The following is a 23576-nucleotide window of genomic DNA, read 5'->3' on the forward strand; positions in this document are numbered from 1 at the left end:
TGTACACACAGAGATCTTTGCTACTTACATAATAATATGCCCTCATACAAGATAAAAGGGTTAAGGCAAGAACTGGTTCCAATCCTCTCCCAGTCCACAGCTATTCATATGATGACCCCCATTCCCACCTCCATGGAATGGCTGGAGTCAGGATTCGCAGAGGCTCACCCATGTCATCCCGTGCCCTCCAGACACGGGCTGTGTCTTCTAGGCTATTCCCCCAGGTATCTGTAAACACCACATGCTCCCTAGAAAACTTAAATGGTGAACGAAACATGCTCTATCTTCAATTAGGCTGAACAAATAAACCAGAAATGATGCTTACGAAATCTGTCAATCGGAAGGATGCCTATCTATTATTAGTTCTGAATCTAAATCTGAGTACAGCTGGGTTTCTAAGATTTCATGTTACATTGCTGCAGGCTTCTCTGCGGGAGCAGGACTGTTTAATTACCTGTCCCAGCTGCATTTAGCAACTAAACACATCAAGCATTTCATCTGTCCCTTTTAGTTGTCCACCTCTTTCAGTATGCGGAGTTCTTAGCAGAAAGTGCTGAAATGACAGAGTGGGTGAAACAGATGATTGGTGCCTTCACACACACCGCATGTCATGCTTTTTGATGCATACTCAATGTGCTGTGTGAGGCGTTCTATTTAAGCTGACAAAGTTAAGGAGCAACAGGATTTTCATGATCCTGATATAAGTAAAGGATACAAGGAAATGCATTCAAGGGAAGTGTGGCCATTGTGTGGCCATTGTGTGCTTTACTGTCAGTGCAAAAATGAAGATCAAATGACATTAAGAAGGCTTAAGGCCTTCTACCCACAAGTAGCAAGATCTATCATGAAACAAACTACAGCCATTCATTCTGCTTGAAGCTTTACTTTTAGGATATTGAAACAGGACATCAAAATGCTTAAGTGGGAATACAAATGATATTGCTTCAGGGGGAAAAGAAACCTCTGGAAAGGAATGCTTCAAAAAGGTGTCAGTGGGATGGGGAAGGATTTTCCAAAAATGTTAAACTCGACAGAAAATAAAACAGAAAGAATCCATGATTGGTTCTTGTAACTCCCATACACAAAGTATTAAATAGCCATTTATGTTTAAAGATTAGGTCGTTACTAAATTTACCATAAATAAAAAACAAACTTTTCAAGAATGAGGCTACAAGTTTTAAAGTAATGGAAAACCACAAGCATGATGGCCTCCCTCAGAGGTTATACAAGACAATTGATCCATTAGAGCTTCATTTATGTTTGTTTTTCTCACCCCTCCAAAATTTTATTTTATTTTATTTTATTTTATTTTATTTTATTTTATTTTTTTGAGACAGAGTCTCGCTCTTGTTGCCCAGGCTGGAGTGCAATGGTGTGATCTCGGCTCACTGCAACCTCTGCCTCTTCAGTTCAAGTGATTCTGCCTTAACCTCCCCAGCAGCTGGGATTACAGGTACACACCACCATGCCCGGCTAATTTTTGTATTTTTAGTAGAGATGTGGTTTCATCATGTTGGTCAGGCTGGTCTCAAACCCCTGACATCAGGTGATCCACCCACCTCAGCCTCCCAAAGTGCTGGGATTACAGGCGTGAGCCACCGCTCCTGGTTCCCTCCAAAATTTTACTTCAGAATGTTCAAAACATGTGTAACAGCTACCCTGTTGTACAGTAGTAAACTGAAAGTTCTCTTCAGTCACCTAATACCAAGGTCAAACATCAGTTGCTATTTAGTATTTTAGATATAATTTATGTTTCCTGTCTGGCCCATGTGATATATCTGAATTTTTGATACTTGAACTAACACTTTGCACTTGGCTTTCTCCCCCTACCTATGTTCACGGTAGCACCTTCACCTGAAATACCCATTGTACTCATTTGTACTCCAAATCTATTCTTCAGAGTATAGTTCAAATGCCATCCTACCAATAAGCCTCCATCTGTCTTGAGGAAGTAATATCCTGTTAGAACACACATGAGGCATTTTAGCAATATCTGAATAATAATTCTCTATGGAGTGAGGCAAGAAGGGAATCAAAATTCCCTATAAGAACCTCACCCCAAACCTACAAAATCAGAGTATCAGCAAGGAGGAACTTAAAATAGGGCATGCGTATTTTGAAAAAGCTCCTCTCATGTTTCTGACATGCCACCTGCACTACTAGGTAACCACTGCTACTATAGTTATTTGATTCTGTGTGTTACGTTCTCCACTTAAAAAGAGAGCAGCAAAGTATAAAATTACATCCTTGAGAACTGATAACAGCATTGCTTCTGTGGATAAGAGGACTGGGGTGGGAGAAAAAATTACCTTTTGCAGGACATATTTCTACACCTTTTAAATTGTATGTCTTGCCCATATATTATCTATTTAAAATTTAAAAGAAGAAAAAAGAATGATGTAAGCTTAGAAGCCAGATAACCCTTGATTTGTTTCCTTTTTTGAAACTTTTTAAATAAATTTATTTTTTAATAGTTCTGGAATGCTTCATGAATTTGTGCGTCATCGTTGCGCAGGGGCCATGCTAATCTTCTCTGTATAGTTCCAATTTTAGTATTTGTGCTGCCTAAGCAAGCACTCGATTTGTTTCCTAATTCCACCCCCTTACTAGCTGCATATGATCTTGGGCAAGTGACGTTACCTGCCTGACAGTCAAGTTTCCCATATTAAAAATGGGAAGGGGAAAATGCTTGCTGACCAATAAGGTTACTATTAGAAATATAGGAGAAAATATATTTAAAGCAAAGAACCGGCCCTGGTAACTGAACAGTAACATCCACTATAACTCTTGGAAAGCCCAGTACATCCCACTTGCCTTAAAAACTATACTTGTTCATTATACAGTGGTTGGGGAGAAACCATACTTTAATGTTCTCTGGGTCAGGACATATAACTCAAGAGAGAAATAAAGTGAAATTTATCCATCTGTTTTGTCAAAACCAGAGAGCAGGACCTGGTGTTTTTGTTTCCCACACAAGCAATACTACTGATGCTCACTTCATATTACAATTGATGGCCAGCAGAAAGGTCACTAGAATGAGCTTAATGCTTCTCCCTCATAGAGCTGTGATTATCTTAATAGTAAGCACTTGCCAAGAAAGCCGTCCCTAAAAGTGCAAGTCTCCCTAGATGCGGGAAAACTGTTCTTGTGTCATGATTAACAGCTTCCTAGAAGCAGTGCAGCTAATGCTTAAGTCACTGTAAATAGCTTTCACCTCCCTCTTTCTCCACAACTCCACCCACCTCAGAAGAAAATCTTATCTGTTAACATTAGCCCATAATATATGAAGATGTTTCTTTTTTAAAAAATAGAGACAGGGTCTCCTCTCCCTCTGTTGACCAGGTTGGTCTCAAACTCCTGGCCTCGAGATCCTCCTACCTCAGCCTCCCAAAGTGCTGGGATGATATGCATAAACCACCCCTCTCAGTCATATAGATGATTCTGGAATCATCCCTTCAAGATTGGTGGCCACGGCATGGGAACCATCTAAAAGCAGCTAGACCCATAGAAACATAATTGTTCTAATCAGAAAGCTAATGAGACAGGGGAAAACCTCCAGCCTGGACCTCAGATCATAGAAAAATCCCTGCTCAAAACTTCCCACTGGTGTTACCTGTCACTGAGGACAAAGTCCGTACATATCACCGTGGCTCCCAAGGGGCCCTTTAACACCTAGTCTTCCTCTCCAGCATCATTTAACAATATTCTGCTCTTCACTTAGTTTGACCCAGACCCTCTGAAAGAAACAACTTCTATTCCCCCAACACGTGAGCCCTTTCCCACAGCAGAGCCACTGTACCTGCTGCTCCTCTTTTTCACATTCTTATCCTTCAAGCCTGAGCTCAGAAAGGCTTTCCCTGGCTCGCTCTAAAGTGTCCCCCACCCCAGTTACGCCCAATGTACTGTTTATTCATTTGCAGCACTTCTTACAATCTACAACTATCTTATCAAGTTATTTTTTACTTGTCTATTACCATGCCCCTATACAATTGCAGAATCTAAGCTCTATGAGAGCAAGGACCTTTTCCGTTTTCCTTCCCACAGATGGTAGCACAGTGTCTGGCATAGAGTAGGAGCTCAGTAAATAGTTCAGGAATGGATGAATGCACTCTAAGCTACAACCTGCCTCCGCTACGATCTAGTGGTATAATTTTGATCAAGTCATTCAACCTAGGCAACCTTTACTATCCTCTCATCTGTAAAATCGGTTTTGACTGGTTAGTTAAAATCTCCCTTACATACTGTAGGGGGAAATTGGTAGCTACTGAATTAAGATGCAAATCTCCAATTATAAGAGGATTTTTAAAAATCATAGCTGATCAAAATGAAGAAAAATTCTGTGGACATTTAATAACTAAAATTAATGTAGAAAAATGTAAAAATATATGATGTTACACAGAAAAACTACACACCCCTTCTATCTCACATACACGCATGCACATGTGTATGCATGCACACACACACACACACACACACACACTAAAGGCAGGTAATACTGACTGCAAATATATAAATATGTAGCTAACAACTAAATATGTAAAGAGAACAATGCAGCCAGGCACGGTGGCTCATGCCTGTAATCCCAGCACTTTGGGAGGCCAAGGTGGGTGGATCACCTGAGGTCAGGAGTTCAAGACCAGCCTGGCCAACATGGTGAAACCCCGTCTCTACAAAAATACAAAAATTAGCTGAGTGTGATAGCAGGTTCCTGTAATCCCAGCTACTTGGGAGGCTGAGGCTGAAACATTGCTTGAACCCAGGAGGCAGAGGTTGCAGTGAGCCGAGATGGTGCCATTGCACTCCAACCTGGCAACAGAGCAAGACTGCATCTCAAAAAAAAAAGAAAGAAAAGGAACAGAATAATGTAATTTTGGGTGACTTTTTTTCTTCCAGTGAAGAAAATAGAGAAACAAGAAAAGCCACAAATTTTGCCACAACAAAATTTCAATTAATTAAATGTTTTTAAAAGCATAGTAAAAGAAAGAGGCCTTTGAAAGTTCAGTCTAAAAGTGCTAGAGGCATATAACTGGGAAACAAAACTACTGTTTATTGGACAATTTCTTATATCTTGGCACTAAGCTATACTAAGGTATATGTGAAATATTATTTCTATTTAGTCTTCTACAACACAATTATTATTCTTCATATTATTTAGAGAAAAAATGAGGCCAGTTATTTACCTCCAAAAGCATTTCATCAAATGTTACTTTCTTAAGCCTTCCCTGACCAACCTATCTAAATTTGCAGACAAACCCCCACTCCTGAATCTCCTATGTTCCCTGCCTTAATACTCTCCATGGTACATATCACTTACATGGTACAACTTACTTATTTTTGGCCTCCTCCCATTAAAATATAAGTTCTACAGGACAGGAATTTTTCTTCCTGCTTTGTTCTCTTCTGGAACCCTAGCACCCAGTAGCAGACCTAGCACAGAGTACATATAATATATATTTGATGAATGAATGAACAGCCAAATGTACTAGTGAGTTTTTATAAGGTGGTTCTGAAAGTATGTTCAACTCAAAGCCCTTCTGCCCATTTATATCCAAGTTACCGAGTACAAATATATATATATGTTTATGTGTGTGTGTGTGTATATATATATGTACATTCCATAGAGGTTGATCAGGAAAGACGACACGGTAAGACTGGAGGCAGAGAACTAAGGAGTGAGAGTGAGAAAGAACATCTTCTGTCTAGAGAAAGAGAATCACACTGTTTAAAAATGTACACAAAGTGTGCTTTGTACCTTTTTTCCTTGCTGTCTTTTACTTATTATAAAACATTATAAAACATGATGATTCAGGGTCTTAGGCTTTAAATGTGGGAGAACAGACAAGTAAAGCTGAACCACGTGATAAACAGAGCCTGATCAGGGCAGGACTTCCCTACAAGGACATATCCTGAGTTCTAAAGCAATATGGCACAGGAGGCTGAAAAGCTAATCAGGAAACCTTGGAAAAGCAAAACAAGTATTTCAGCAACTGACACTATTAAGGAGAGAAGATTAGAGTTCAGGTTCCACCAGGATAACAGGACTGGTAAACACCCCAGGGTCTTTCGTGGATTACGCGGGAGGCTGTGTCTTTTTTTTTTTTTTTAAGACAGAATCTCGCTCCATTGCCCAGGCTGGAGTGTAGTGGCACAATCTCGGCTCGCTGCGGCCTCCACCTCCCAGGTTCAAGTGATTCTCCTGCCTCAGCCTCCCGAGTAGCTGGGAATACAGGCACCCACCACCATGCCTGGCTAATTTTTATATCTGTAGGACAAATGAGGTTTTACCATGTTGCCCAGGCTGGTCTTGTACTCCTGACCTCAGGTGATCTTCTTGCCTCGGCCTCCCAAAATGCTAGGATTACAGGCGTGAGTCACTGTGCCTGGCCAAGGCTGTGTCTTAAAAGTGAAGCAAATCAGAGGTAGTCTGAATCTTACCAGAACTGTACCTCTGCCCCTTCTCTAAGATGAGCACCCACCAGTACCACCACACACACACTCTCTCACTCTCTCTCTGTCTCTCTCTTCCCTCCCCTCCCTCTATCAACACATTAGCAGGCTAATGATATCATCTGAAGCCTTTTATAGTTGTCAGACATTTAATCAAATTTTGGCATGACAAGAGATATATCCAAACAAAAAGACAAAACATCAAATGACAGAAACAGATCCAAAGTTAATCCAGATATTGGAATTACTTAAAGTCTTTATAAGCTATGGGTAACATGCTGAAGAAATAGAGGAAAAGATGGAAAATACAGGAACAGATGAAAAATACAGATTTTTTTTTTTTTTTTTGAGACAGAGTCTCGCTCTGTCGCCCAGTCTGGAGTACAGTGGCACAATCTCGGCTCACTGCAAGCTCCACCTCCCTGGTTCACACCATTCTCCTGCCTCAGCCTCCCAAGTAGCTGGGACTACAGACGCCTGGCTAATTTTTTGTATTTTTAGTAGAGACGGGGTTTCACTGTGTTAGCCAGGATGGTCTTGATCTCCCGACCTCGTGATCCACCCGCCTCGGCCTCCCAAAGTGCTGGGATTACAGGTGTCAGCCACTGTGCCGGCCCTAGATTTTTTTTTACGTCGGGAATTTAGCCGGAGGATTATAATCTAAAAAGAAATAAAATGAAAATTCCATACTAGATAAATAACTAAAATTAAGCACTTAATAGATGGGCTTCAGCAGCCAATTAGGCACAGGAAATTTAGTAAACTGGAAGACAGTTAAACAGAAAATAAGAGTTTAGTGTAAATTAAAGAGCAATTTCATGCAACACTGATTTATATGATAATAAGAAAAATAATAAGAAGAGCCTGGCCGGGCACAGTGGTTCACACCTGTAATCCCAGCACTTTAGGAGGCCAAGGCTTCACCTGAGGGCACAAGTTTGAGACCAGCTTGGCCAACATGATGAAACTCCATCTCTACTAAAAATAGAAAAAATTAGCCAGGCATGGTGGTGGGTGACTCTAATCCCAGCTACTTGGGAGGCTGCGGCAGGAGAATCGCTTGAACCTGGGAGGCAGAGGTTGCAGTGAGCCAAGATGATAAACTACAAGATGAGCCATATTGCTTTTTGTATTTTCCTCAGATTTAGTACATCTGAGGAAAGCTTGGTCAGTTGGCCGACACAGTCACAATGATGAAGTGACTCAAAATGCAGGTAAACTGGGAAGGGAAGAAAGATCGCACCATTGCACTCCAGCCTAGGCAACAAGAACGAAACTCCGTCTCAAAAAACAAGAGCCTACCATGTGCTTGCAACTATTCTAGGCATATTATAGTTAATACCTATATAAATTTATGAGGCAGGTACAATATTAAGCATAAATAGTTAATTCCTGTATAAATCTATGAGGCAGGTATTAATATTTCCTTTTTACATACAAAAAAACTGAGATATGGACTTTAGATCATTTTCTAAGATCACATAGATATGAAATTCTGCATAAGTCAGAATTTGAACTGAGGTAATTTGGTTCTAGAATCCATGTAATCAGTACATTATAATGCAGTAATTAATAACAAATGAAGCTTGATGAGGTGTTTGCCTTTGAGACGGAGTTTCCCTCTTGTTGCCCAGGCTGGATGGAGTGCAATGGTGCAATCTCAGCTCACTGCAACATCTGCCTCCTGGGTTCAAGCGATACTCCTGCCTCAGCCTCCCGACTAGCTAGGATTACAGGCGCCCATTACCACGCCTGGCTAATTTTTTTGTATTTTTAGTAGAGACAGGGTTTCACTACGTTGTTTTTTTTGTTGTTTTTGTTTTTTTTTTTTTGAGACGGAGTCTCGCTCTGTTGCCCAGGCCGAAGTGCAGTGGCACCATTTTGACTCACCACAACCTCCGCCTCCTGGGTTCAGCGATTCTCCTGCCTCAGCCTACCATGTAGCTAGGACTACAGGTGCATGCCACCATGTCCAGTTAATTTTTGTATTTTTAGTAGAGACAGGGTTTCACTATGTTGGCCAGGCTGGTCTCAAACTCTGGACCTCGTGATCAGCCTCCCAAAGTGCTGGGATTATAGGCGTGAGCCACCGCGCCTGTCTTTGTATTTGTATTTCTTACTCTCATTTTGAATTAAACCCCCCTCAATATATTGAGATGGAATTAATATTTAGTCACTACTCTAATCTAATCTGACTTTGTAAATAGTTTAAAATTAAACTACAAGATAAGCCATATGCTTTTTGCATTTTCCTCAGATTTTGTACATCTGAGGAAAGCTTGGTCAGTTGGCTGACACAGTCATAACGATGAAGTGACTCAAGATGCAGGTAAACTGGGAAGAGAAGGAAGACTCTCCAGTGTCAGCCTTGCAAATTCAAACCTGGCCAGGTGCAGTGGCTCATGCCTGTAATCCCAGCACTCTGGGAAGCCAAGGCAGGTGTATTACCTGAAGTCAGGAGTTCGAGACCAGCCTGACCAACATGGTGAAACCCCATCTCTACTTAAAAAAGAAAAAAATTAGCCGGGGATGGTGGCACATGTATGTAGTCCCGGCTACTTGGGAGGCAGAGGCAGGAGAATCGCTTGAACCCAGGAGGCGGAGGTTGCAATGAGCTGAGATCATGCCACTGCACACCAGGCTGGGTGACAGAGCAAGACTCCATTGCGAAAAAAAAAAGAAAGAAAAGAAAATTCAAACCTGTAAAATTATGGCACACATAGCATAAAATCATGGAAGATAAATATTGATTACAAATACTCAACCAAGAAGAAAATGGCAGCACTACCTGAAGACTTTTCAACTTCTTATGAAACCTGCATGGGACGCAGAAAATACATCTTTAGCTGGGCGCTATGGCTCACGCCTGTAATCCCAGCACTTTGGGAGGCCGAGGTGGGCGGATCACCTGAGGTCAGGAGTTGGAGACCAGCCTGACCAACAGGGAGAAACCCCATCTCTACTAAAAATACAAAATTAGCCGGGCGTGATGGTGCATGCCTGTAATCCTAGCTACTAGGGAAGCTGAGGCAGGAGAATCGCTTGAACCCAGGAGGCAGAGGTTGCGGTGAGCCAAGATCGCGCCACTGCACTCCAGCCTGGGCAACAAGGGTGAAACTTTGTCTCAAAAAAAAGAAAATACATTCTTAAAACTGCATGTGATAGAAGAGTTTAAGATGGGCTCAGCACTTATATCCCGTGCAGAATTACAGTATGACTTCTGAAACCACTCCGACAAGAACATCTTTCCTTTCTTATCAATTGTTGAGGAAGCCGGCTATAAGACTTCTCTAAGTTTCAATTGCCCTGGCCTCTGCTTATCCAGAATGGGAATTTTTAGTGACAGGACACAAAAAATGCTGGAAAAAAAACTGTAGAAGTTGTCTTCTGGCACCTTGCCAATAGAAATAAAGCTTACCAAAAAGTTTTAAATTCAAGAACAACCACTGCCTACACTCAGAAGATAAACCACTTTTCTTTCCTTGAACATCTGAACCTGAAGCCTTTTTTAAAGCCTGTATTCCTGGGTCATGATTTTTAAGAAACATATATTAAAGGACTTCTCATAATATCTAAAAAGCTAACACACACTGCACAATGTTACTCTGCATACTACATCTAATGTGGGCAAAGGAGTCAAACCTAGGTTTTGGCTTCTGGACATTGACACAGGGATCCCATCTTCTTCCCAAGCATCATCTTTCATAACAGTGAGACCCATCACATTTCCAAGAAACATGCAAGACTGAATTCTGGAAGCTTTAGGTCACGGCACTAATTTAGTTTCTTCAGCAGGAATGTAAAGAAAGTTCTTCAAACTATGAAAAATGGACAGAGTTCAGTGGCTCCACCTGTAATCCCAACACTTTGGGAGGCAAACACAGGAGGATCACTTGAGCCTATAAGTTTGAGACCAACCTGGACAACATAGTGAGACCCTATCTCTTAAAAAAAAAAAAAACTGTTAACTTTGTTATAAAAAATGCTTACCTTTGAATATTTCTGTAACTCAGCATCATCTGCAATCTGTGTGTCCAAAGTAGCAACCTAAATTTACAAAAAAAAATTTCCAGTATTTATAAAAACATAACTGTACTTCTTCCTACATTTTCTGAAAATATCTGTAAAACCTATATATTGATAACTCTATTTGACTTACATTCTAACACCTTTCTTAGATTTTTTAAATCTATAACACGTAATGTGAAATTTCAGAGTATATTTGACTTTTTTTGTTGTTGTTCTCCACAACAATCTTTTTTCCTAAATTGCATAAATTGAACAGTAGGTGATGGGCAAATATATATACTATTTTTTTAATACCTAAATGGCATGCCAAATATGTTTTTATTTGGTTATAAAGAGGTTTATAGATTACTAGTATATCATCTCATATGGTTATGTCCTGCCTGGGTTTATTTATTTATTTTTTTTTTAAGTTCTAGGGTACATGTGCACAACATGCAGGTTTATGTATACTTGTGCCATGTTGGTGTGTTGCACCCATCAACTCGTCAGCACCCATCAACTCGTCATTTACATCAGGTATAACTCCCAATGCCATCCCTCCCCCCTTCCCCCATACTATTTTTTAAAATCCATGATCCCTAAAATTTTAATATAATCCTCCATTATGCTAAATGCATAAAAATTTTACTCTTTTGACAAAATCAAGAATATGGCCATTTTTACTTTCAAATCCAAGCCTCAAAACAAAATTTGCAAGGTCAGTAAAGTCAGATGTGTTTGGAAAAACTAAAGCATCTGACTTTCCACAACAAGCTCAAACCATTTCCCCGGGAGAAATAGCTGGCAAAGACACAAACAGAAAGACCTGGTCCCTGGTGGAAAGCTCATGGAATACTTAAAGCTTTTAATCCTGGCCTAAAACTATTCTAAGCTTCAATGGTGGACATCCACAGAAATGAATTCCTTGCAAGCAAAAGTATGTTACTGATGATTTGCATCTGTAACTTGTTAATAAAATATGATGCATCTGGCAGGAAGGGATAAGTTAAACAATGACCCAACTACAGCTTCTGAAAATACCGCATTTCAGATAAGCAGATTCTGGAAGAAAATGATATAAGAAATATTGGAGTACATGCATTCATTCACTCTCCATCATGCCTGGCTTCTTTCTGCCAACTATTCCTCGGTACAAGATGCTACAACTTTGAATGGATAGCTGTCACTTTAAATTTCCAACTTCAAATTCTGTCTCCTCTTTATAATTTGTCTGTTATGACCTCACCATGGAATAAATAAATGAAATTTAAAAGTTTAGTTATAAGGAGAATAAAATTTTAACAGAAGGCTGGCAGTGGCTCATGTTTGTAATCCCAGAACTTTGGGAGGCCAAGGAGGGTGGATCACTTGAGCCCAGGAGTTCGAGACCAGACTGGGCAACACAGTGAGACACCATCTCTAAAAAAAAAAATTGAAAAATTAGGTGAGCATGGTGGCTCATGCTTGTAGTCCCAGTCAGTCAGGAGGCTGAGGTGGGAGGATTGCTTGAGCCCAGGAAGTTGAAGCTGCAGTGAACTATGATTGTACCACTGCATTCCAGTCTGGGCAACAAAGCAAGAACCTGTCTCTCAAAAAATCATTTTTTGTTTTTTGGTTTTTTGTTTTTGTTTTTGAGGTGGAGTCTCCCTCTTTCGCCCAGCTGCAGTGCAGTGGCATAATCTCGGCTCACCACAACGTCCGCCTCCTGGGTTAAGCGATTCTCCTGCCTCAGCCTCCCGAGTAGCTGGGATTACAGGTGCCCACTATCACACCCAGCTAATTTTTGTATTTTGAGTAGATACAAGGTTTTGCCATGTTGGCCAGGCTGGTTTTAAACTCCCGATCTCGAGTGATCCACCCATCTCGGCCTCCCAAAGTGCTGGGATTACAGGTGTGAGCTACCCCACGTGGCCAAAAAAATGTTTTTTAACAAAAAAAGAGCCCATCATAAAACTGGCCATTTGTAAATACTGGTACAGCAAATTCCTTTGAATATCAAACCACTAAGATAAGTAGGAAAGGCCATTTGCTAGGTAATAGCCTAATAACCATATTTGAAATCTATGAAGCAAAGAAACAGCAGCTCGGGAGAACTGACACACAGGCATAAAGTTACCAAGAGAAACTGTCAATTGTATTGACTCATCTTAATGACACTGAAAATTTTGTGACAACAGACAGTGGCTAGGTAATCTAAACCAAAATGATTTTTTAAATCTCCAACCAGCCAACAAGTACTAATAATAAACATATGTAAGAAAATGTGAATGAGAGTAGAAATTTAAAAGAATATCTTTTTACTAATGCATTTAGTGAACACTGTAGAGGCTTGTCTAAGCACAACTTTCTGCCTTCATGTGGATTCATTTGGGGAAATGTAATCAATCCCTTACTCAATGAATCTAATAGCAGGAGAAAGGAAGTCTAATGGACCATTAGACTGGTACTATAAACTTATACCTAACCTAAATTACTTCCTGTTCTTCCAAATACATTTGATAATCATTCTTTCATTTTTCACATAAAACTGTAAGATTCTTTGTGAAACACAGGACTAATACCCACAGTCCTTTCAGTGTACAGTAAAACAAACAGATCATAAAAGCAATCATAAAAATGCCAGCAATTTTAAGCAGCTGATATAGGTTATAAATTTAAAGGCAAGCCCTCTCTCTCCTAACAGTTTTCTGTCTATTGTCGACTTAAATGGTTTCAACATGAACTGAGTGTCTGCTAATTTTCACTGAAGTTTGTGTGCAGTCCTTAATTATCCTTACAGCTTAAAATGCTAAAGATGGGGGAAAAAATCAACTGATTGATCCAATAGGGAAGAAAGGCAGGAAGGAAAAATAAAGGCAGGCTGGCTATTCTTTGACTCTCCCATTTCTTTGGACTGTAGTGTTAGAAACTTGATGTGAAATGAGACATGAGTGTTTTTTATTAGAGCATTTTAACATACCATTACTTCATAATCAGAACCCAATAGGTTTTCCCATCTGGATTTCAGCTCATTTTCTGGAGAGTCTGGGGCTTTTTCTGGATATTAAAAAAAGAGAGAGAGAGAGAGAAGGTTGAAACTACTGTGAGCCAAACACACTTAACTGCTAAATTCTTCAATAACAGTCCAGTTTCAGTAAGTAAAGGGGAAATGAATAAAAAGGAAAATGCATTAACTTAGGTCTACTAGGTAAAGTAAATCAGAGGTGACTTATAAAACTAACATAAAATGTAAAGACCAGCTGTGACCAAATTATGAAGGAGCTTTTGTTGTTAAGGGATATTTTAAAGGAAAGAGGACATGATGAGTTATACATGAAATTTAAATTATATACAGTTTATATGTAAACATCCTATAGTTTACAAGTAAAATGCATTTGGCTTTGCTTTATAATACATTAGGACATAGAAGGATTTAATTTAAATGTTAATCACTTCAAAGTAGTTCCATTCCAGCTGCCCACTAGAAGAGTAAAAACTTATCAAGTATCTTTACTATCAGCAGCGCATATCAACACAATACAATCAGACTTTTCACATAGGTAGCTATAAAGGCTTGTCTGGTTTAATTCAGTTAAAGTTCCATGAGCTTTAATACAATAGAAACTTTGGTTTCACACTAGTCTTTTGTTGCTTGGTTATTAAGATATTTGTATCTTTATGACTTTCTTACTTGAGTGTAATACTGTCTGTGTTGCATAATTTTATAGAGCCAAAACAGATTTTAAGTGTCTTGCCTGTCCTCCACATGACTGTAGGCAGAAGCTCAGTGCATAGTGCAAAGTATGAATAATGTCTAACAGGCAAAAGTCAAAGTACTAAAACTGAAGTTACAACTTATACCCATAGCAGTAGCAGAAAATAAACAAACTTCTATGTTTTTTAACTTAAAGAAAAACTGTCTCAATATCGTCTTAAGATCAAACAAGTCACAGAACAGTTATGACAACTGATATAACCATCTGCCTAAAATCAAATGTAACTTGCAGTATCAGCTCTCTCAGTCTTCAGCATGGACAGCTTATCTTGGATAAGCATATAATGTTCAATTACATAATACAAATCATTAAGCGAAACAGGCTAACCTCAAAAATCAGCGACTAACACTAATGAACACTAAAGAACTTAAATTACTACATTTATAAAAGAACACCCGTGAAATAACTATATTAATTGCTATGCTAGATTACATTTAGGGGATAGCTAACCAAAGATCCTATTAAAAACAAAAAATCAAATTCATTTGGGCTCTGCACCTTTGTGCCTATTCCTGTTAGTATTTCCTTAAGAAATTACATTAAGAGTTCTAACATCTTGCCTTATAAATTTCTTCTAGGCAGTAATTTCTTATCTGGTAAACAAATCTGAACAAAATTTGCAATTTATCTGTTGAATTCTAAGCTTAAAAACATGGCTCTCATATGACAGTTAATATAAATGTATAAAATAATGTTGACATTTCACCAGCAATTCTTTTGACTATATTTTTACCTTTCAGTTGTACAACAAAAACACAATCATGTGTTTTAAACCACAGTACAAAGGCCTAAGTGCTAGAGAAAAGAGATACACTTTCAGCAGCTCAATAAATCCTAGGCTACACAAAATGATCAAAAAATGAATAACATGATGATCTGAAACAATTATTCCAAAGGCAAAAAGAGAGTTAACCTCACAGCAGTTAGTAGATTTTGGTTTTACTCTAAAGCTAAAATTACACATACGCAAGAAGAAAAAAAATGTAGTGAAGTTGATTCAAATAGCACACATAAAATATTTCTAAAACTGATACTTCCTGGTCAATTGTAGGTATACTCTTTAATTTTTGCAAATATAACTAAAAAACGGTATGTCATTTTTAAAATTTGTATTTCTTTCATTACAAATGAAGTTGATATGTCAGTGTTGTTATTAGCTTTTTGTATTCCTCTTTTGTGAACCATCTGTTCACTGTCTTTACCTGTTTTCATTTTAGCAAGTAGGACTTAATTTTAAATGGGAACATAGTATATAAGATGCCAAGACCGTCACACTGATGATGAAAATCTTGTAGTGCATGTCTTAGAGTTAAAGTCTCAAGTATCAAGAAGTAAAATAATTTCATTGTTTCTACTACTAACATTAAAAATTGAGTGCAAATTGTATAAAATTAGGCACTTTGATTAGTAAAAAAAAAATTGAATGTTTTCTCATTTATTTTATTAAGCATGCCCAGTTATGCCAAGCTTAGTATATAATGTTTTCTAAACGTCAGGTAGCATTTAAAATAGAAAAGTATTGTTGACCGGGCGCGGTGGCTCAAGCCTGTAATCCCAGCACTTTGGGAGGCCGAGACGGGCGGATCACGAGGTCAGAAGATCGAGACCATCCTGGCTAACACGGTGAAACCCCGTCTCTACTAAAAAATACAAAAAACTAGCCGGGCGAGGTGGCAGGTGCCTGTAGTCCCAGCTACTCGGGAGGCTGAGGCAGGAGAATGGCGTAAACCCGGAAGGCGGAGCTTGCAGTGAGCTGAGATCGCGCCACTGCACTCCAGCCTGGGCGACAGAGCAAGACTCCGTCTCAAAAAAAAAAAAAAAACAGAAAAGTATTGTTATCCCTAGCGTTAGTGTAATGATGATATGAAAAGCTTTGTCTTGTCATTACAATAATAAAAAAAGGAACATTTATTATGGAAAAAATATTTCTAAAACTATATCGAATTTCAGAATGTACTCGATTTGCATCTGACTTTTTACTGAAAATCTGAGCTCAATTCAGATTTGCAAAGATAAACTGCAATCTACTTTAGTCAAAAAGAACAAGGTAAATTTCCAAATCATAAGCTATTCTTTCCTGACCTGAGACAAGATAAAGCCAAAAGCCAAAACTTCTCAGGAACATGGACGGTGTTAATTACTCAAGGAGTTTCATTTAGCTGGCGAGACTTTCCTGGGCACTTTTATGCAGGGAACTGTGTGCAACTGTTACTCAATGAACTTGGAGAGTACAGTCCACTATAATAGCCAAGGTATCAAAATACAAAGTAAAAGGACAAAGCTGCAAATCAATTTAAAAAAATTAAAGAATAAATGTATAACAGCTTGGCAATTCAATGCAACTTATAGAAATGTATACATTATTAATTTTTATAATAAAAACATGTATAATGAAAAAGAAACATGCTATATGTGTATAAACAGCAATAATCTATAGAATATAGACATATCAATGATAATATAAAAGCTAAGGTGGTTCCCCCCTATAATCTCAGCACTCTGGGGGGCCAAGGTGGGAGGATGGCTTGAGGTCAGGAGTTTGAAACCAGCCTGGACAACACAGTGAGACCCCATTTCTACAAAAATTAAAATAAAATTAAAAAATTAACATAAGTAACGAAAAATTAAACAAGAGCTTGGTCTCCAACTGTCACAACATTAAAATGTTGATATTGGCTGGGCACGGTGGCTCACACCTGTAATCCCAACACTTTGGGAGGCCCTGGCAGGCAGATCAGTTGAGGCCAGGAGTTCAAGACCAGCCTGGCCAATATGGTGAAACCCCATCTCTACTAAAAATACAAAAATTAGCCCGGTGTGGTGGCATGCACCTGTAATCCCAGCTACACTCGGGAGGCTGAGGCAGGAGAATCACTTGAACCCAGGAGGTGGAGGTTACAGTAAGCCATGCCACTGCACTCCAGCCTGGGCAACAAGAATGAAACTCCATCTCAGGGTCTGTCATGGGGTGGGGGGAGCGGGGAGAGAGAGCATTAGGAGAAATACCTAATGTAAATGACAAGTTAACGGGTACAGCACACCAACATGGCACATGTATACATAGGTAACAAACCTGCACGTTGTGCACATGTACCCTAGAACTTAAAGTATAATAAAAAATAAAAGGAAAAAAAACTCCATCTCAAAAAAAAGATGCTGATATTAACAATATCCTATTTTATATCTCCAAAATGCCTGTAAGATTTCTCACATTATATTAAATATAAAGAGAGAAAATGATTAACAAATGAAGAAGTCTGTTATTGCAAAGTGAATGCTTTGTGCCTACCCAATTTTTCTAAGGCTTGTATGTTGTCATTTTTTAAATTATCCATTCTTTCTTTAATTTCCTCCTGTTCACCATCCACATTAGTTTCAGTTTCCACTGCTCCAGTTAGAAAGAGAGCTGGTGGTTTGGGTGGTTCAACAACAGTTCCTAAAACAAAAAAATATATATTAAAAAAATTTTTTTTAAATGCTAACTTGAATTATTAGTTGTTGAGGACTATATTTAAGTGAGCATATTTTACTCCTGTTCTCCCATTTCACGACCTTATTAAATCTGAGATAACTTACACATATGATTCCTTAAACCCAAAATGCCATGTGTAATAGATAACCAATCAATTCCTTAAAAAATGAACTTGTTAATAGCATTGAAAAGAATAAGGAACTAAACAATGAGAAGAGAAAAGCAAGGTAAAGTCAATGACAAAGAAGGGGTTAGATGCTTTTCAATATATCCTTGGAAAAAAAAATGCTAAAGTCCTAAGCTCTTACTGTTCTGGTGGGCAGGAAGCAAGACCTGCAGAATAGCTGGACCAATTGCTATGGGCTCTCCTATGTTCTGGCATGACATCATCATGAGGCTGACAAACAAGCCTATACAGGTAACCTTATTACTTAGAAGGGAGTTAGAAAGAATTCCCCTTGGTGTAGAGATTCCTCATTTTGCTAAATTGAGCTAAGTAAAATAATAGAGGAACTGGAAAGGAGCAGTGGCTCATGACTATAGTCCTAGTGCTTTGGGAGGTCAAGGTGGGAGGATCACATCAGGCCAGAAGTTTGAGACCAGCCAGGGCAACTTAGTGAGACCCAATCTCTACTCCCAAACAAAAAATCTTCTTTAAAAATTAGCCAGACATGGTGACGTGCACCTGTAGTCCTAGCTACTTGGGAGGCTGAGGTGGGAGGATTTTCTGAGTCCAGGAGTTTGAGGCTGCAGTGAGCTATGATTGCGTCACTATACTACAGCCTAGGTGACAGAGCAAGACCCTGTTTTTTAAAAAAAACATAGGAGTTACTCAGTTTTCACTCTCAACCATAAGTTGCATAAGAGTGATTCCACATTGTGTTTTAAATAATTACACATCACTTATAAAGTATTCTTATAAAAAATGATAAAGGCCAGGCACGGTGGCTCACGCCTGTAATTCCAGCACTTTGGGAAGTCAAGGCAGGTGGATCACTTGAGGTCACATGTTCAAGACCAGCCTGGCCAACATGGTGAAACCCTATCTCTACTAAAACTACAAAAATTAGGCGGGCATGATGGCGCACACCTGTAATCCCAGCCACTGGGGAGGTTGAGACACAAGAATCAAGAATTGCTCATTCACAGATACTGGGTATCCCTACATTCAGTTGGTGTGGTAAACTGAAGCCAAGAGCTCTTTCAGAGCTATTAAACACCATTATAGGGAAGGATTCCAACTGGCCAAATAGGAACAGCTCCAGTCTTCAGCTCCCAGGGTGAGTGACACAGAAGACAGGTGACTTCTGCATTTTCAACTGAGGTACTGGGTTCATCTCACTGGGACTGGTTGGACAGTGGGTGCAGCCCACGGAGTGTAAGCTGAAGGAAGGCGGGGCATCGCCTCACCCAGGAAGCACAGGGGTCAGGGAGTTCCCTTTCCTAGCCAAGGGAAGCCGTGACTGACACTACCTGGAAAATCAGGACACTCCTGCCCTAATACTGCACTTTTCCAACGGTCTTAGCAAATGGCACACCGGGAGATTAAATCCCATGCCTGGCTTGGCGGGTCCCACGCCCACAGAGCCTTGCTCACTGCTAGCACAGCAGTCTGAGATTGAACTGCGGGGTGGCAGCGAGGCTGCAGGAGAGACGTCCGCCATTGCTGAGTTTTGACTCAGCGACCGGGTAAACAAAGGTAAACAAAGCGACCGGGAAGCTCGAACTGGGTGGAGCCCACTGCAGCTCAACAAGGCCTGCCTGCCTCTATAGACTCCACCTCTGGGGGCAGGGCATAGCTGAACAAAACGCAGCGGAAACGTCTGCAGACTTAAAAGTCCCTGTATGACAGCTGTGAAGAGAGCAGTGGTTCTCCCAGCACGGAGTTTGAGATCTGAGAACAGAGAGACTGCCGCCTCAAGTGGGTCCCTGACTCCCAAGTAGCCTAACTGGGAGACATCTCCCAGTAGGGGCCAAGTGAAACCTCATACGGCTGGGTGCCCCTTGGAGACAAAGCTTCCAGAGGAAGGATTAGGCAGCAATATTTACTGTTCTGCAATATTTGCTGCTCTGCAGCCTCCACTGGTGATACCCAGGCAAACAGGGTCTGGAGTGGACGTCCAGAAAACTCCAGCAGACCTGCAGCTGAGGGTCCTGACTGTTAGAAGGAAAACTAACAATCGAAAGGAATAGCATCAACATAAACAAAAAGGATATCCACACCAAAACACCATCTGTAGGTCACCATCATCAAAGACCAAAGGGAGCTAAAACCATACAGATGGGGAAAAAACAGAGCCGAAAAGCTGAAAACTCTAAAACAGAGTGCGTCTTCTTCTTTCTCCAAAGGATCGCAGCTCTTTGCCAGCAATGGAACAAAGCTGGACGGAGAATGACTTTCATGAGCTGACAGGAGGAGGCTTCAGAAGATCGCAGAAGAAAGGTAATAACTTCTCCGAGTTAAAGGAGGACATTCGAACCCATCACAAGGAAGCTAAAAACCTTGAAAAAAGATTAGAAGAATGGCTAACTAGAATGAACAGTGTAGAGAAGACTTTAAATGACTTTAAATGAGCTGAAAACCTTGGCACGAGAACTACGTGACGAATGCACAAGCTTCAGTAGCCGATTTGATCAAATGGAAGAAAGGGTATCAGTGATTGAAGATCACATAAATGAAATGAAGCAAGAGAAATTTAGAGAAAAAAGAGTAAAAAGAAACAAACAAAGCCTCCAAGAAATATGGGACTATGTGAAAAGACCAAATCTATGTTTGATTGGTATACCTGAAAGTGATGGGGAGAATGGAACCAAGTTGGAAAACACTCTTCAGGATATTATCCAGGAGAACTTCCCCAACCTGGCAAGGCAGGCCAACATTCAAATTCAGGAAATACAGAGAATGCCACAAAGATACTCTTCGAGAAGAGCAACCACAAGACACATAATTGTCAGATTCACCAAAGTTGAAATGAAGGAAAAAATGTTAAGGACAGCCAGAGAGAAAGGTTGGGTTACCCACAAAGGGAAACCCATCAGACTAACCAGAAGATCTCTCGGCAGAAACTCTACAAGCCAGAAGAGAATGGGGGCCAATATTCAACATTCTTAAAGAAAAGAATTTTCAACCCAGAATTTCATATCCAGCCAAACTAAGCTTCCTAAGTGAAGGAGAAATAAAATCCTTTACAGACAAGAAAATGCTGAGAGATTTTTGTCACCATCAGGCCTGCCTTACAGGAGCTCCTGAAGGAAGCACTAAACATGGAAAGGAACAATCAGTACCAGCCACTGCAAAAACATGCCAAAATGTAAAGACCATCAATGCTAGGAAGAAACTGCATCAACTAACGGGCAAAATAACCAGCTAACATCATAATGACAGGATCAAATTCACACATAACAATACTAACCTTAAATGTAATTTGGCTAAATGCCCCAACTAAAAGACACAGACTGGCAAATTGGATAAAGAGTCAAGACCCATCAGTGTACTGTACTCAGGAGACCCATCTCACGTGCAGAGACATACATAGGCTCAAAATAAAGGGATGGAGGAAGATCTACCAGAAATACAAACTAACGTCAGATAATACTATAAACACCTCCATGCAAATAAACTAGAAAATCTAGAAGAAACTGATAAATTCCTGGGCACATACACCCTCCCAAGACTAAACCAGGAAAACGCTGAATCCCTGAATAGACCAATAACAGGTTCTGAAATTGAGGCAATAATTAATAGCCTACCAACCAAAAAAAGTCCAGAACCAGACAGATTCACAGCCAAATTCTACCAGAGGTACAAAGAGGAACAGGTACCATTCCATCTGAAACTAATCGAATCAATAGACAAAGAGGGAATCCTCCCCAGCTCATTTTATGAGGCCAGCATCATCCTGACACCAAAGCCTGGCAGATACACAACAAACAGAAAAAGAGAATTTTAGACCAATATCCCTAATGAACATCGATGCAAAAATCCTCAATAAAATACTGGCAAACCAAATCCAGCAGCACATCAAAAAGCTTATCCACCACAATCAAGTTGGTTTCATCCCTGGGATGCAAGGCTAGTTGAAGATGTGCAAATCAATAAACGTAATCCATCATATAAACAGAACCAAAGACAACCACGTGATTATCTCGATAGATGCAAAAAAGGCCTTTGACAAAATTCAACAGCCCTTCATGCTAAAAACTCACAATAAATTCGGTATTGATGGAAGGTATCTCAAAATAATAAGAGCTATTTATGACAAACCCACAAGCCAATATCATACTGAATGAGCAAAAACTGGAAGCATTCCCTTTGAAAACTGGTACAAGAAAGGGATGCCCTCTCTCACCACTCCTATTCAACATAGTGTTGGGAGTTCTGGCCAGGGCAATCAGGCAGGAGAAAGACATAAAGCGTATTCAATTAGGAAGAGAAGAAGTCAAACTGTCCCGTTTGCAGATGACATGATTGTATATTTAGAAAACCCCACTGTCTCAGCCCAAAATCTCCTTAAGCTGATAAGCAACTTCAGCAGTCTCAGGATACAAAATCAATGTGCAAAAATCACAAGCATTCCTACACAGCAATAACAGACAAACAGAGAGCCAAATTATGAGTGAACTCCCATTCACAACTGCTTCAAAGAGAATAAAATACCTAGGAATCCAACTTACAAGGGATGTGAAGGACTTCAAGGAGAACTGCAAACCACTGCTCAACGAAATAAAAGAGGATACAAACAAATGGGAGAACATTCCATGTTCATGGATAGGAAGAATCAATATTGTGAAAATGTCCATACTGCCCAACGTAATTTATAGATTCAGTGTCATCCCCATCAAGCCACCAATGACTTCCTTCACAGAATTGGAAAAAACTACTTTAAAGTTCATATGTAACCAAAAAAAGGCCCGCATTGCCAAGACAATCCTAAGTAAAAAGAACAAAGCTGGAGGCATTATGCTACCTGATTTCAAACTATACTACAAGGCTACAGTAACTAAAACAGCATGGTACTGGTACCAAAACAGAGATATAGACCAATGGAACAGAACAGAGTCCTCAGAAATAATACCACACATCTACAACCATCTCATCTTTGACAAACCTGACAAAAACAAGAAATGGGGAAAGGATTCCCTATTTAATAAATGGTGCTGGGAAAACTGGCTAGCCATATATAGAAAGCTGAAACTGGATCCCTTCCTTACTCCTTATATAAAGATTAATTCAAGATGGATTAAAGACTTAAATGTTAGACCTAAAACCATAAAAACCCTAGAAGAAAATCTAGGCAATACCATTCAGGACATAGGTGTGGGCAAGGACTTCATGACTAAAACACCAAAAGTAATGGCAACAAAAGCCAAAATAGACAAATGGGATCTAACTAAACTAAAGAGCTTCTGCACAGCAAAAGAAACTACCATCAGAGTGAACAGGCAACCTACAGAATGGGAGAAAATTTTTGCAATCTACCCATCTGACAAAGGGCTAATATCCAGAATCCACAAAGAACTTAAACAAATTTACAAGAAAAAAACAAACAACCCCATCAAAAAGTGGGCAAAGGATATGAACAGACACTTCTCAAAAGAAGACATTTATGCAGCCAACAGACACATGAAAAAATGCTCATCACCACCAGCCATCAGAGAAATGCAAATCAAAACCACAATGAGATACCATCTCACACCAGTTAAAATGGCAATCATTAAAAAGAGGGGAAACAACAGGTGCTGGAGAGGATGTGGAGAAATAGGAACACTTTTACACTGTTGGTGGGAGTGTAAACTTGTTCAACCATTGTTGAAGACAGTGTGGCGATTCCTCAAGGACCTAGAACTAGAAATACCATTTGATCCAGCCATCCCATTACTGGGTATATACCCAA

At 39.7% G+C, this 23576-nt stretch overlaps 1 protein-coding gene and 1 non-coding gene across 5 annotated transcripts in view; both read right to left on the reverse strand.

The window, feature by feature from the left end:
- PATJ (PATJ crumbs cell polarity complex component) overlaps window positions 1-23576 on the reverse strand; it is a 427780-nt gene that overhangs the window by 342088 nt on the left and 62116 nt on the right. For all 4 annotated transcript variants that reach the window (XM_010370672.2, XM_030912915.1, XM_010370673.2 and 1 more), the window contains exons 12-14: window positions 17500-17646; window positions 13415-13491; window positions 10438-10494 (exon numbers count right to left, since the gene is read on the reverse strand). In XM_010370672.2, coding sequence (XP_010368974.1) covers window positions 10438-10494; window positions 13415-13491; window positions 17500-17646 — 281 coding nt within the window. The remainder of the gene's footprint in view (window positions 1-10437; window positions 10495-13414; window positions 13492-17499; window positions 17647-23576) is intronic.
- LOC115892468 lies at window positions 2471-2577 on the reverse strand. Its single transcript, XR_004052349.1, has one exon. It is a non-coding gene; the product is annotated as a U6 spliceosomal RNA (small nuclear RNA).

The sequence above is a fragment of the Rhinopithecus roxellana genome, chromosome 12 (assembly GCF_007565055.1).
Source record: "Rhinopithecus roxellana isolate Shanxi Qingling chromosome 12, ASM756505v1, whole genome shotgun sequence".
NCBI classification, from domain to species: domain Eukaryota; kingdom Metazoa; phylum Chordata; class Mammalia; order Primates; family Cercopithecidae; genus Rhinopithecus; species Rhinopithecus roxellana.